Source organism: Lycorma delicatula, chromosome 2 (genome assembly GCF_047948215.1).
Source record: "Lycorma delicatula isolate Av1 chromosome 2, ASM4794821v1, whole genome shotgun sequence".
Taxonomy (NCBI): Eukaryota; Metazoa; Arthropoda; class Insecta; order Hemiptera; family Fulgoridae; genus Lycorma; species Lycorma delicatula.
The window spans coordinates 36,308,824-36,324,213 of NC_134456.1; the positions used below are offsets into that span (position 1 = coordinate 36,308,824).

At 28.5% G+C, this 15,390-nt stretch overlaps 1 protein-coding gene across 1 annotated transcript; it reads left to right on the plus strand.

Moving 5' to 3' along the window:
• Nucleotides 1-1,267: 1,267 nt before the first annotated feature.
• On the plus strand, nucleotides 1,268-11,540 carry LOC142320646 (uncharacterized). The gene is made up of 2 exons (XM_075358678.1): nucleotides 1,268-2,372; nucleotides 9,811-11,540. The coding sequence occupies exons 1-2, from the start codon at nucleotides 2,237-2,239 to the stop codon at nucleotides 10,404-10,406; spliced, it is 732 nt and encodes a 243-aa protein (XP_075214793.1). The 5' UTR covers nucleotides 1,268-2,236; the 3' UTR covers nucleotides 10,407-11,540.
• The last annotated feature ends 3,850 nt before the right edge of the window (nucleotides 11,541-15,390 follow it).

Here is a 15,390-nt window from a genome sequence, read left to right on the forward strand (position 1 = left end):
CCTCTCATGTCTTTATTTTTAATACTGATCATTCCTTTCCTTACCTTTTGCACCTTAATAGCAAAATTTTGTAAGGAAAGGTATTTTGTATTACTCTTTTTTCACTTCATAGTTATACAAATTATTATTATCTTTTAGATCTGTTTTTATATCTTTATCTGGTCATCTCGTCATGACAGCTTCAGTTCTGATATGTTTACAAATAAAATTGCCCCTCTTTCCATAAGATAACCAATAAACTTCTCTATTTGATTTTTTTTTCACCTTCATCGTTCTTCTCAAAACATCTTAATTCGCATTTTGAACAACAAATATGCTGAACACTTTTTGCTGAAAAATATTTACCACAAACTTTATCAGTGTTAGATAAGAATTTAACTTTATTTCTTATCCACTCATTTTCTCTTCTTTTTCTCTTTCCTGTCCTCTATTATTTACCAACTCTTCAGTCACTTTCTTCAGTGTTTTCAAAGTTTTCTGCATGGTCTAACATTACAAACTCTATTTTAGTATCCCTTCCTCAACCGCCTATTAACTTTTTTTAATGTTTTTGTTGTTTGTTCTCTCATTAGAATTTGTGTTATTGTGCATTATGACTTAAGTGTGTTAAAAATTTGTGAATTTTACATTTACATACAGCTTTAAGGCAATGTATTATTCACGTTACTTAAACAATACTATAACACTCAAAATCAGCAAAATTGCGACAGAATTTGTTGACTTTCATGACATGATTTTTAATCATTTAATTTTTCTAGTTAAAGATCTGGTATTATGTATAAAATTTGACTAATTTCCTGATTTCTCTTTCAACCCATTGCTAATTTCATGTATTCATTAGTCTCTTGGATTTTTTCTGTTAAGTATCAAGAAATTATTTTTCATTATATTCTTTCATCTTATTTTCCTTATTTTTTTTTAAACATTAAATATACCAATTTTTGCCTTCGTTTCAGTGTTTACAAAAATTATAAAACTTAGACAAGACATGACAATTTATCATCTATTTGTTATAAATGTTTGTTTGAATGAAGCATGTTTTGTAAGTTCGAATATGTGGTTCAAACTATGTTTGATATTAATATTTTATAAGAACGTATTGTCAGTCGTGTATTTATTTCAATTCAGTCACCATTAATTTTATTCGTTTGGTGGAACAAGTTACAAATGAAAACCATGCTGTCTCGTTCTTACAGTAGCGGTACTTCGCATCGTATATGACTAAGATTACAACCTTCACATATGTCAACGTGGTCGCGAAATGATTTTGCGTACGGATGCGCGTGATCGGTGGACGCGCTCCCGAAATGCTTAAACGGAATACAAACAGTTACGTCAGGAATTTTCCTTTCTGGGTATAGCTTACCGTACCGCAAAACTGTTTTTATTTACGGCGGGGCGAAGAGGCTAAAAACCGGCAAGTTTTGATAGTTGCTAGAGATTAACCTAACACAAAAGTAGACTGGTGTAACTACATGGAGGAAGTTTGTGCTAACAATATTGTAATCTATACCTTATTAATCGCGGGGCTCGGGTTAACAGCTGAGATCAGTGAAAGCTTTTTCTCACATCGGAAACATAACGTCGGTCGAATCCTACCTCAGTAATAGGCTTTGGATGGTTTCTCCCGTAAAAACCAACACTTTTTTTGTTTGTGTGCAGGACAGAAGCGCTGCTCCTCATGGAACTTCATTCAACTGCAGCTGTAGTGCCGTACAATTTTTCAAAATTATAATCCCTGAAAAAGCACATAAAGGTTTTTTGAAAATAGTTACATTCTTGTTTTACCCTTTATTGGAGGTGATGTTAGACTTTACTTAAGCAAATTTGTTAAATAAGTAGACCAATGTTTCTTAAGTTTTTTTTAATTTTATTATTCACAGTTTTATTAGCAAATACAATATTTATTGATGTTTTATGCATGAAACAACAAAATAATAATTGGTTATCATGTAGGCCAGTGAAGGTCACTATAATGAACTTTTCCTTCTGAAATATCTTTAACAACAGCTATGATAAAATGTTATCAACGGTTATTTTTCTTTATCAGCCAGCATTTCTGTACTTTATATAGAAAAAAATGATCATTTAAAATTTTCATTTAATATTATACTTCTGTGGCATAAACATTTATTTTAGTAAATGATTGATTTCATGTTAGAAATTTATTAAAATATTTAGAACACACTCTGTTACAAATTCAGAAACAAACCTTAACTAATTTTTTGCTACTAAAATGCCAGCAAAAATATTAAAGGAAGAAAAGCTTTCAGATAAAACTATACAAATTGTTTTGCTTGAACGAGAAAGAATAGAAGAAGCTGTTTCAATACTTTATATAGGATTTTTTCCATATGAAAATATTTGTATTGGTATGTACATGAAATTATTTAGCATTAATTTTTAAATTTGGATATATATTTGCTTAACTTTTCAATAAATAAAACAGTAATTTTTTTAAATGCTTAAGTTATTAAAAATTAATGAAAAATTCAACTAAAAAAGTGTTTATCTAGAGATAAGTAGTGTAATCTGATAGGTAAAAATAGTTTTAAAAAAATATCGAAAATTTTTCAAAATTTTTAAAAACTTGCTTTATACTTTTTAGTCATACTTTAAATCAGACTATTATCATACAAGTTTTCAATCAAACATTTACTATACAAAGTAACAAAATAGTGAAGTTTTTGCATCATCAGCACCTGTGTCTCAACATACAGTCCACCAAAAAGCGTCTATATATATATATATATATATATATATATATATATATTCATATACATATGATGATGAAATATCAAATTCTCACAAAAACTCCTTTGTACTAAGTTTTTTGTCATTTTTTTATGTTAAACAGCTATTGGATTTGTCATCTGCAACCTCAAAAGCTCTGCATAGCCATTTTACAATTTTTTACATCTGCACCCTTAATTTACCTGCGTATGGGGATGTTTGCAAAAGTAATGGTGGAATATTGTATTGTCACCCGACCTTAATAACTGTGCAAAATTTCATCAATTAGCCATTTCAGGAATTATGTTAAGTTAAGGATGCAAGATTTGAGGGCAAATATGAAAAAAAAAACATTATGAGTTAAATAAAAGCAAGTAAAATCATGACTGAAATAGAAACTATGAGCTCCTCAGACATTTTGATTTCAAATTTCAAATCACAATAAATTTGTTAATTGGTTTAAATTAATTCATTTTGCATTCACTTCAGAACATTACAAAAATTATTCATTTACTTAATTGATTCATAGCTTTTTTTTTGTTTTTATGAGTAAGAAAGGGTTTTTTATATAAAACAAATAAAAGAAGATAAGTTATTAAAAATTATTCTTTTCCCAGTAATTTTCTTCATCTTTTACAATTTATTTTTCAATATGAAATACAATTAAAAATTTTTCAATATTTATTAAAACATAATAAAAAAATGTTTTTTAAATTGTAAATCATCTACCTTATTTAAACAAAATATTTATATTTTATACTTGTTCTTTTTTTTTACTTTTTTGCAAATCTTTAGGTTTTAGGGTCCAACTAGTTCTTCTAGACCAAAAAACAGTAAGTACGTACATTCATGTGCCACATTGCTTTTGGCCTTATATCTAGGCTTGACGGAACCAATTTTCTTCAAATTTACCTCAAATATTTTTATATGTGGAGAATTGATCATATTAATTTTTTTTCAAAATTTGTTCAGGTGGTGGGTGGATGTCCCAAAAAAAAAACAATTTCGATTTTCTTCAAAGCACTTTAGGAAAAACTACTTTGGAAAATTTTTACTTGTATTGGATATATAAATAAAATAAAAAGCAACTGGGGGTTGATTTTCAAAAAAGTTTTCATTGAATTTTTTTTTTGTTTTTGGTCTGTCTCTCTTCAGTTTTAATATTAAAAAAGAACATTTTTTAAAATATTTTCTTACATATTGGGCTATCAAAAAAATCTACAATTTTAAAAAATTATAATCCCTGAAAAAACACAAAGGATTTTTGAAAATAGTTACATTCTTGTTTTACCCTTTATTGGAAATGATGTTAGACTTAAGAGAAAACTTACTTAAGCAAATTTGTTAAATGATTTTTTTCATTACAGACATAAACGTTATACTTTATTTTTCAATATCTTTAAACAATTCTAATTTTTTTTGTTAAGGATTACCTCTCAGTAAAAAAGGTTTTAGTAAATTGTCCCCATACAGAAAGGGAGCCAGCCGCCTGCAAAAACAATTTTTTTTTGTTTGAAATTTGAAAATTTTAATCCTTAAATCTTATTTTAGTAATCATTATAATCAATAAAAAAAGTTCTATTGTTAGAGAGCCCCAAAATTGTAAAAAATTCTGAAGATTTTTTTTTTCTGTTACTTATATTTAAATTCTATTATGAAAATAAAAATAAGACCTAATGATTGAATTGCGAAGACTTTTAATGATTTTCGGCAAAGCCAGAAATATTTTGCAATGAAAAAGTAATGTGAAGTATTGAATAATATCTTGCCTTGCATAGCCAGAGAAGTCATGCAGTACATTGCCAGCTTTTTTATATTTTTATTTATCTGAAAGAAAGAAAACATTACATTTTCTAAATTTTTAAATTCATTGGCTGTTTTGTAAAGGTAGTCAAATGGTGTAAAAATAATAGGTGAATAAATTAACACACATCTATAAGTAGAAAACTGTTTTTGAAGTCTATAAAAATGTATAATTACACCCTAACTCATATCTCTTACCTTTGAGAATATTAGTATAAATTACAATAATCTAATGGATGACTTACCTTCTGTCTGGAACAATGTATACTAACTTACTTACAGGTTAAAAATGGCTCTGTTAGCAACATAACCCTATGGTAATGACAATAACCCATGGTAGCTTCATGAATTGATGAAACCCTAAAAACTTAGCAGAGTTGAAGCGTTTAATTAATTTTTAAAATATTTTTGTATTTCTAAACTTGTTCAATAGGTTTTATATATTTTGGTAAAAAAAAAAAATAATTTTTTTTTTTGTCTTCAGTCATTTGACTGGTTTGATGCAGCTCTCCAAGATTCCCTATCTAGTGCTAGTCATTTCATTTCAGTATACCCTTTACATCCTACATCCCTACCAATTTGTTTTACATATTCCAAACGTGGCCTGCCTACACAATTTTTCCCTTCTACCTGTCCTTCCAATATTAAAGTGACTATTCCAGGATGCCTTAGTATGTGGCGTATAAGTCTGTCTCTTCTTTTAACTATATTTTTCCAAATGCTTCTTTCTTCATCTATTTGCCGCAATACCTCTTCATTTGTCACTTTATCCACCCATCTGATTTTTAACATTCTCCTATAGCACCACATTTCAAAAGCTTCCAATCTTTTCTTCTCAGATACTCCGATTGTCCAAGTTTCATTTCCATATAAAGCGACACTCCAAACATACACTTTCAAAAATTTTTTCCTGACATTTAAATTAATATTTGATGTAAACAAATTATATTTCTTACTGAAAGCTCGTTTAGCTTGTGCTATTCGGCATTTTATATCGCTCCTGCTTCGTCCATCTTTAGTAATTCTACCTCCCAAATAACAAAATTCTTCTACCTCCATAATCTTTTCTCCTCCTATTTTCACATTCAGTGGTCCATCGTTTTATTTCTACTACATTTCATTACTTTTGTTTTGTTCTTGTTTATTTTCATGCGATAGTTCTTGCGTAGGACTTCATCTATGCCGTTCATTGTTTCTTCTAAATCCTTTTTACTCTCTGCTAGAATTACTATATCATCAGCAAATCATAGCATCTTTATCTTTTTGCCTTGTACTGTTACTCCGAATCTAAATTGTTCTTTAACATCATTAACTGCTAGTTCCATGTAAAGATTAAAAAGTAACAGAGATAGGGAACATCCTTGTCGAACTCCCTTTCTTATTACGGCTTCTTTCTTATGTTCTTCAATTGTTACTGTTGCTGTTTGGTTCCTGTACATGCTAGCAATTGTTCTTCTATCTCTGTATTTGAACCCTAATTTTTTTTAAATGCTGAACATTTTACTCCAGTCTACGTTATCGAATGCCTTTTCTAGGTCTATAAATGCCAAGTATGTTGGTTTGTTTTTCTTTAATCTTCCTTCTACTATTAATCTGAGGCCCAAAATTGCTTCCCTTGTCCCTATACTTTTCCTGAAACCAAATTGGTCTTCTCCTAACACTTCCTCCACTCTCCTCTCAATTCTTTTATATAGAATTCTAGTTAAGATTTTTGATGCATGACTAGTTAAACTAATTGTTCTGTATTCTTCACATTTATCTGCCTCTGCTTTCTTTGGTATCATGACTAACACTTTTTTTGAAGTCACGGAACTTCCCTTTTTTCATAAATATTACACACCAGTTTGTATAATCTATCAATCGCTTCCTCACCTGCACTGCGCAGTAATTCTACAGGTATTCCGTCTATTCCAGGAGCCTTTCTGCCATTTAAATCTTTTAATGCTCTCTTAAATTCAGATCTCAGTATTGTTTCTCCCATTTCATCCTCCTCAACTTCCTCTTCTTCCTCTATAACACCATTTTCTAATTCATTTCCTCCGTATAACTCTTCAATATATTCCACCCATCTATCGACTTTACCTTTCGTATTATATATTGGTGTACCATCTTTGTTTAACACATTATTAGATTTTAATTTATGTACCCCAAAATTTTCCTTAACTTTCCTGTATGCTCCGTCTATTTTACCAATGTTCATTTCTCTTTCCACTTCTGAACACTTTTCTTTATTCCACTCTTCTTTTGCCAGTTTTCACTTTCTGTTTATAGCATTTCTTAATTGCCGATAGTTCCTTTTACTTTCTTCATCACTAACATTCTTATATTTTCTACGTTCATCCATCAGCTGCAATATATTGTCTGAAACCCAAGGTTTTCTACCTATTTCTCTTTATTCCGCCTAAGTTTGCTTCTGCTGATTTAAGAATCTCCTTTTTAACATTCTCCCATTCTTCTTCTACATTTTCTACCTTATCTTTTTTACTCAGACCTCTTGCGATGTCCTCCTCAAAAATCTTCTTTACCTCCTCTTCCTCAAGCTTCTCTAAATTCCACCAATTCATCTGACACCTTTTCTTCAGGTTTTTAAACCCCAATCTACATTTCATTATCACCAAATTATGGTCGCTATCAATGTCTGCTCCAGGGTAAGTTTTGCACTCAACGAGTTGATTTCTTTGCTTAACCATGATATAATCTATCTGATACCTTGCAGTATCGCCTGGCTTTTTCCAAGTGTATATTCTTCTATTATGATTTTTAAATTGGGTGTTGGCAATTACTAAATTATACTTCGTGCAAAACTCTATAAGTCGGTCCCCTCTTCCATTCCTTTTCCCAGCCCGTATTCACCCACTATATTTCTTTCCTTGCCTTTTCCAATGCTTGCATTCCAATCTCCAACTATTATTAAATTTTCATCTCCTTTTACATGTTTAATTGCTTCATCAATCTCTTTGTATGCACACTCTACCTCATCATCATCATGGGCGCTTGTAGGCATATAGACGTTAACAATCGTCAGTTTAGGTTTTGATTTTATCCTTATTACAATGATTCTATCGCTATGCATCTTGAAATACTCCACTATCCTCCCTATCTTCTTGTTCATCACGAAACCTACTCCTGTCTGCCCATTATTTGATGCTGAGTTAATTACTCTAAAATTACCTGCCCAAAAGTCGCCTTCCTCTTGCCACTGAACCTCACTAATTCCTACTATATCCACCTTCATCCTACCCATTTCCCTTTTTAATTAATAAAAATATTTTATTTACATTTACCAAAACAAATTAAATGAAGAAGAGATTAGAAGATGATGAAAATGTTAAATTTAAGACAATGTCAAATTTTCAATCTATAACTTAGAATAAATAATGAAGTTTTGTTTTTTCATACAAACTGGTATTCTTGAGTAAGATACTTAGTCTTAAGCCAACAAAAATGGTTTAATTTGTCCTGAATTTTTAATATTCTATGGGATTGTTTGTTTGTCAGCAAATGGTATTTGTCTATTAAATGTGCAAAATATAAATAATTAAAATGATACTGAAGAGCTGGAGTTTTTCCTGTCTTATCAGCTCTTTGAGTTTCCTTTTACATAGCCATACAGTACAGTGCTATTGATTCATACTTTTAAAGATTTTAAACACAAATGTAATTACAATATATAAATACTTACTACTAACTAGATGGCTGACTGAACATAAGATGCAAGTTCCTCTTAAAAATACACTCTTTCATTTAACTGAATTATATTTTAAAGGCATAAAACTTTTAAACAATCGTCACTTGAAGTAAGACATATTTCTTGCCTTAAACCATTTAAGATGGCTGTTAAAAAATATTAGAAGAGTTAACTGAACTATAAAACATCAGTTGTGTACTATGTCTTAAAAAGTATCTGATTAGGTATTATATTAGTTGTCATACTTTTTATGATGTAATTTTCAGTTGATTACCATGGACAAGAACATGATAAAATACACCCCTACCTGCGTATTTAAAAAATTAATTGATTAAGTAACATATCTTTTTTAGTGAAAGTAGCATCAACTCTTTTCCTTCATTAGGCACTAAGAAATGTTATTAGCAAGATAAAAACTACACCCAGTATTTTTACTTTTGGTGATCTGCAAGGATACCAAAATTTATGAGATACCAAGATTACCATGAATACCAAGATTTAAACATGGTTTGGCAGTAGGCATGTTACCTTACTTAACACATTTTAATTTATAGGTTGCTGATTCTTGAGATGTTCAAAATGTAGCAAAATAAGAATGGGGTTTACGCAGCATCCAAGGTCCGATTCCAAAATATTTGGTTTGTTTGAAGACAGTTAAACTTTTATACATTTCATATGCTCTCATTGCCAACGAATCAACTTATCTCATTATAAAATTACTTCATATGCATTGGTATTTACTTGTTATTTAAAAGTAAGTTTTTATTAAATGCTTAAGTTGCTAGAGATTTTCATATCAATGCCTAATACTTATTGCTGACGTCAATTAAGAATTCTGTGTAAAATTTACTGATTTTTTTATTACACATATCAACCAACATCTGTGCAAGCTGAACAAAAAATGTTAAAATACTGGATGTATTGAAGAAACTCCTTAATCAGCTAGACCTGAAGATAGTTTTGCATTTTATTATATAAAATCACTGTGTAGTAATAAAAGTGATCTCTGTGACATAGCGGTCACATTTCAGTCTTGTATCCAGAGGCCTCAGGTTCAAATCCTGGTCAGACATGTGTTTTTCATGCTCTACAAAATCTCCATTTCATATTCCCACTGCACAAGTTGTGAATTTATTTGATAATTCATTAAAAAAAAAAAAAAATTAGAGAAGGAACTTAAAGTACACCAATTTCATATTTGGTATGGAATCACAAAATAAAATGTGTTGGGATCTTATATTCTCAATGGAAGTGTAATAGATGAATTTAATCTTGAGATTTTGTTATTCCAGAGCTGTTAAACAACCTGTTTCACTGTGATTGGCATTGTGCTTGGCACCAAGATGGGCCACCTTCTCATGTGCTCTTCGAGTTAGAAACTACCTCATTCAAACTTTTCTTGTACGGACTGGAGAAAATGAATGTCCATCACATAATGACTGAAAATCAAGGACATAATATTCGCTATAAATCAATTACCTGAAATGAATCTAGCTGATTAACTGAATAACTAACATGATTCTGTTTTAATTGTAGTATGTTGATTAACAATTATATTAATAAATAAAATTATATTTTTGTTCCAGGTTGTGCAATGATATCAAATATATCAGCCTGCAATGAATTAGCAAAACTGGCTGCAATCACTGCAGAAGAATGTGTGTCTCTGATTGCTGTTGAAAAAGAAACAAATAAAATTGTTGGTGTATGTTTTAACAAATTACAAAAATTAGCAAAATTAAATGAACCCAGTTTTTTTGAAGAATTTCGAGATAAATACTGTAAAGAAGAGAATTCAATTTCCCTAATTAATTTCATGATCAATATGGATTCATCTATTGATATTTTTAAAAAATTTAATACTGACTGTTTAATTGAAATAATGTTTATAGCAGTTGCACCTGAATTTGGTAAAATTGGAATTGGAAAATTACTTTTTGAATCTACATTAGAACTTATTAAATTAATTCAAATTGATGCAAATATGGAATTAATCCCTAAATTGGCCATAAGTCTTTTAACATCAATATATACATATAAAATTTGTAAAAAGTTACATTTTGTTGAAGTATTACGAAAAAATTTCAGAGATTATGATTTTAATGGAAAATGGAAATACAGTGATAAAGTTGATTGCAAGTTACACAGTGAAGGAATAGTTTTAATGGCTAAAGAAGTGTAATTATATTAATATCCTTGGCCATATGTACATCAAGTCTTTGAGTTCAAATATTATTGAAATTATCCAAATTCAAGTATGAAAACCATTTTTTGACTCTTGACTTCTTATATGGTTACTTTGGCTAGTGTTGTTTTCTTATACTAGTAAGGACAAATAATTTTTTTTTTATATTCTTTATTAGTACAGGTATTTATTATTAGTACAGCATTTCATTTGTATAATATTTACAATGATTTCAATATCACAAAAAAAATTGGTTTAAGTAAGTTCTGCTATCATCTTTAAAATGTAATAACTTTATAGAGATGTAAACAAATATACTGTACATTAAAATAATTGAGCGTATTACACTCTTATTATTAATTATTTAAAATAATTAATTATTTTGTAGGATTTAACATTTGTTATTTGTAGTCAGCAGTAGTATAAACAATTGAGACTCTCCACCACTGGCTAGAGTGATTTTTTTTAATTTAAATAAACAAGTTTAAAACAAATTTTTTACTGAGACATAATAAAATAAAAACTTTGATAAAACAAAAAGGTTATTTGTAATTATTTTAAAATTCTATTGTGTTAAGTTTAGATTATTTATCTTTAATCTTTTAAATAAGTGTTGTTAATTTTTTATAAGTATTTTTTTAATCTGTTGAACACAATGATAAATGATTATATTGCTTTGAATTTGTTAAAATTATGAACGACTGCTTACAAGTTACTTGAAAATTGTTTGTTCAGAGGACCTACCAGGAAATCTCTGTGAGTTAGCAAATTTAATTTTCTAACATCTTGATTTGTTTGAGCTTTAAGTAAAATTTGCAGTTTGTGGCTAATTTCTTTGTATGGGTGACTTGTTTCTAAGAAGGGATTTGCAAAAATATGACAAAGTATAGGATTTCATTTATTTATATTTTGGCGTGATGATGAACAATTTTAATGTCCCTAGTCTTTTAAAGTATGTTTCCTTAATTATGTGAGAATAAATTGAAGCATTCTTAGTTTATAAAGCATAATAAAAATGACAACCAAAGACAGAAAATAAATTAAATGAATTCAAATTAGAAAAAGAAAAGACGTTACTCCTTTTAACATATGTATATTTTAATTATATAAAAATTATTTTAAAATATTTGACATGTTGGTTGTTTTAATACAAAAACACTGTCTTACAGACCATATTTTCTTGTTTAAAAACATATTTTATGCAGATACTCGTTAATTTTACGTATGAAAGTGGAATATCAATTGTGTGCATTCTTATTCATTGCAGTAATTCTGTGATCTATATTACTATACTGTGATCTTAAATAACTGACATTTACAGGAAGTTTCCACTTAGGTCTTGATATTAGCTCTTAATATTTAGCTCCTACTAAAAAATATTGTTAAAAAACTCCTAATAAATTGCATTTGAATTTGCTGACAAAATAATTATAATTCTGCAATTTCCTAACAGTAAGAAGCAATTGCGCATTTTCATTACTTTCATCTATTATTCCAGCATAACAATTTAAAACTAAACTCTCAGGAGCTAAAACAGATTATTTTTCAGAACAATTTTTCTGTTTTTAATTTTTAAATTACTTAGATAGTAAAATATGATATCTTTTACTATATCTTTACTCAACTTTACAGAGAGGTTTAACTTTGATCCAGTGGACCTGATAACAAATAATTTTAAAAAATTCAAACACTAAATGATAAGCATTGAATTTACTTTTTATATGCCTAAAATACTTATGAAAAGGAAGTTATTAGATAATATAGAATTTTGAATTAACATTTGTTTATTTTCAATGTTTCTTTACTCTTTGTAGAATGTACCATAAAATTTGTGAATTTCCATACTATACATATTTACATAGTATAAATATTTGCATAATATTTACATATTTCTCCACACTGTTGTTTTTCTATAGAGTTTAATCTGATAAATCAATACACTGAAACTGTTGTATAACAGCACTTGATTCTTAGTGTTTTTTGTGGTTTTTTTTTTATAATAGCGGTTTGATGAAAGTGAACTCACTAAAGAAGAAAACAACGAACTGCATAGATCTTTGTAAATTAATATTTTATCACTAAGATTATATTTACTTAATTATATTACAATTTTTTATCCTTTCCTTTTATTAACTATTAAAACTAAATTTCTTCTATTTCTCTGTTCCTGTTAATGATAGAAATATGACTATTTCCTGGCCTTAAAAATGGGAAAAACGAAGTTTTCTTTGAAATTAATTTTTTAGAATTAGGACCTCTTTAGTAACCAATTAATAAAAAACCAAAGGTAATTTTGAATTAATATATTTATGTTCATAAGAAAAATAGTGTTTTCTCTAAATAACATTATTTATCTTTGGTCAATAACTCTTACCTTTACTTTTTACTTTCTTTTTTGTTTAACCTCCGGGACTACTGTTAGATATTACTTCAGAGGATGAGATGAATGATTTGTAGCATGTGAGAAAATGCCATGCCTGGCCGGGATTTGAACCCGGGACCTCCGGATAAAAAGTTAGTCAATAACTCTATTAAAAATTAACTTTTTAATTTTTATTATTATAATGAGTTCATTAATTCTTATGTTTTTGGTTTCATATAGGTTGTATATTTCACTAATGTTTTCGTTCATAAAATGTATAAAGACCTTAATTTAATTATATCTTGCAACTACATTCTTTGTGTCTAGTGCCATGCCTCAGAACAAGTTCCAATAACAAGGTTTAAACATACTAATCCGTTTAACTGGAGTCCACTGATGAATATAAAAATATTAATACTTATAGTAAACATAAAACTGATTAAACTGAATATACATAATTCCACAAGCTGATAATGGAAACATTGGGATTAAAATAAAATGGGATTGGTTAAAAATTCATTGATTGTTTGCATATTGTATTTACTAAAAACATCTCAACTAACTTTAATGAAATGAAAACTAGAACATTAGAAATTAAATCACCAATATTATTAATTCTGTTTGGCAGATATCCAGTATGTCACAATTTATTTAGAATGATATTTGTTCCATGAATAGTATTTTTATAATTTATATTAGGTGCATTTAGAATGTATGGTTAAATTACATAAAAAAATTAATTTTATTTGTTAACTTACTTCTTCTATCTTATCTGTTTAAATTATTAATGAGGCACGAGTTTTTGAATTCCCTTGTCTGGAATGAAGATTATGACATTGTTATCATCACTAAAGTGTTGAATGGAAAAGAATAAACGCCTCCAGGTATAAAATATTTGAAAATCATTTGAAGTTAAGTCTTATCAGCTTGCTAACTGAGAAATTACCCATTTATTGCTACCAAAATTATAACAGTATTGATGACCAAATGACATTAGTGAGCAGCTAATGATAGCACTGCTTCCTGCACTTTCAGTACTTGTATAAGCATAACTTTTAATGAAAGTTTCTGATTTAAATTCAAAAGAATAATCCTAAAATTTCAAGAAAAAACAAGTCAAAGAATGAATTGTGAACCATATTTTCTCATGAATTTCTGGTTCAATACATGCATTAACATCACTGATCACTGATGCCAACTGTCTGCTATATATCAGCAAAAGCATTCTCTCACATGCTTCAACGAATGACCTGATACTTTTTTGGTATACTGAGTATATACCAAATGAGTATTAAGTATTTACTTATTTAGACATAATTTCATATACTTGGCGATGAATTTAAACTGCTTTCTTGTTTCATTCACATGTGAGTCCATATCTCACAGCACGTAGGACTGAATTTATGTAACATTTAAATACAATGAAAGAGATGTAAACATGATTTGTTATCCTTGGAATGGTATCAATGGTTTGTTAAAATGGCAAGAGCTGCTGGAATATCAGCCAAAAATAAAATAAATAGTTATATTTCATTAGTTTTTGGGTATATTAATAAATTATAATGAATTTTACTATTACAATTTGAGGTAACCACTGGTCCTCCAAGAACCAACTTTATCTATTTTTCAGAAGAGCACCTTTAGTCAAAATTCCAGTAAATATTTTGTACAAAAACTGTATCAAGTTTTACTTGCTTTAATTATTTCCCTTGATATTTTTTACTAAAATTCATCTAGTCAGGAAGTCACAAAAAACTGTCCTCCACAAGATGGGTAAATGAATGAAGGACCGAGATTGGAATTTTAGTACACTCTACACAAATGCTTTTTACAATTCTATTTGGTTTATTTTTGTCACCTGAAATTTTTGTTAAAATGCATCCTCAGGTAGTAAACTATAAAAATGATTCTTCCAAAAAGAGGGAGAATCTCCATTTGAAAAATTTCTGGAAATGTTGTTTAATTTCTTTTTTCTTTAAAAATATTTTGTAAACGTGTATCCTGAGGGTGAAAACTAGAAAAGTTTTTTCTGATAAAATAAGTGGTTTAAATTTTTTACACTATTAATTTGTTAAGCATATCTTGAATAGCAAATGTTGCTAAGCTTTTCAGTCACATAAAGTGATGTTTAATTGAATTAAAAACATTCAGCAAATTATAATAAATATTATGCTATTCATGCTTAATACACCAATAATCAAATACTAATGAGACAATTAAAATAAACAGTCATTAAGATAACAAAATATAAATGCATATTAACAATTATCATGTAACTTTAATTACATATACAGTGTGTAAATAGTGCTAGCACACCTATAAAAATTATGATAGTAGTAATACTACTGATATCTTGGGAAAGGTTTACTAGTTATAGTAAATGTAATGCCAAAATAAAATTAGTCTGTTTTAAAATTTCACTCAGGAAATGAACAGCAGTTTCTTACAGAAGTTAATTAATAGTCAATGAATCAAAATATTATTATATGAAAACTGATCATAAAATATAGCATTCTCTGTTTAAGATTTGTTGTTCACTCAGTAATGAAGTTATCTTATTAAATGTGTACCTAAAACTGTAGTAAACCATTACAGATTGGACTGCCAGCTTAATTTTTA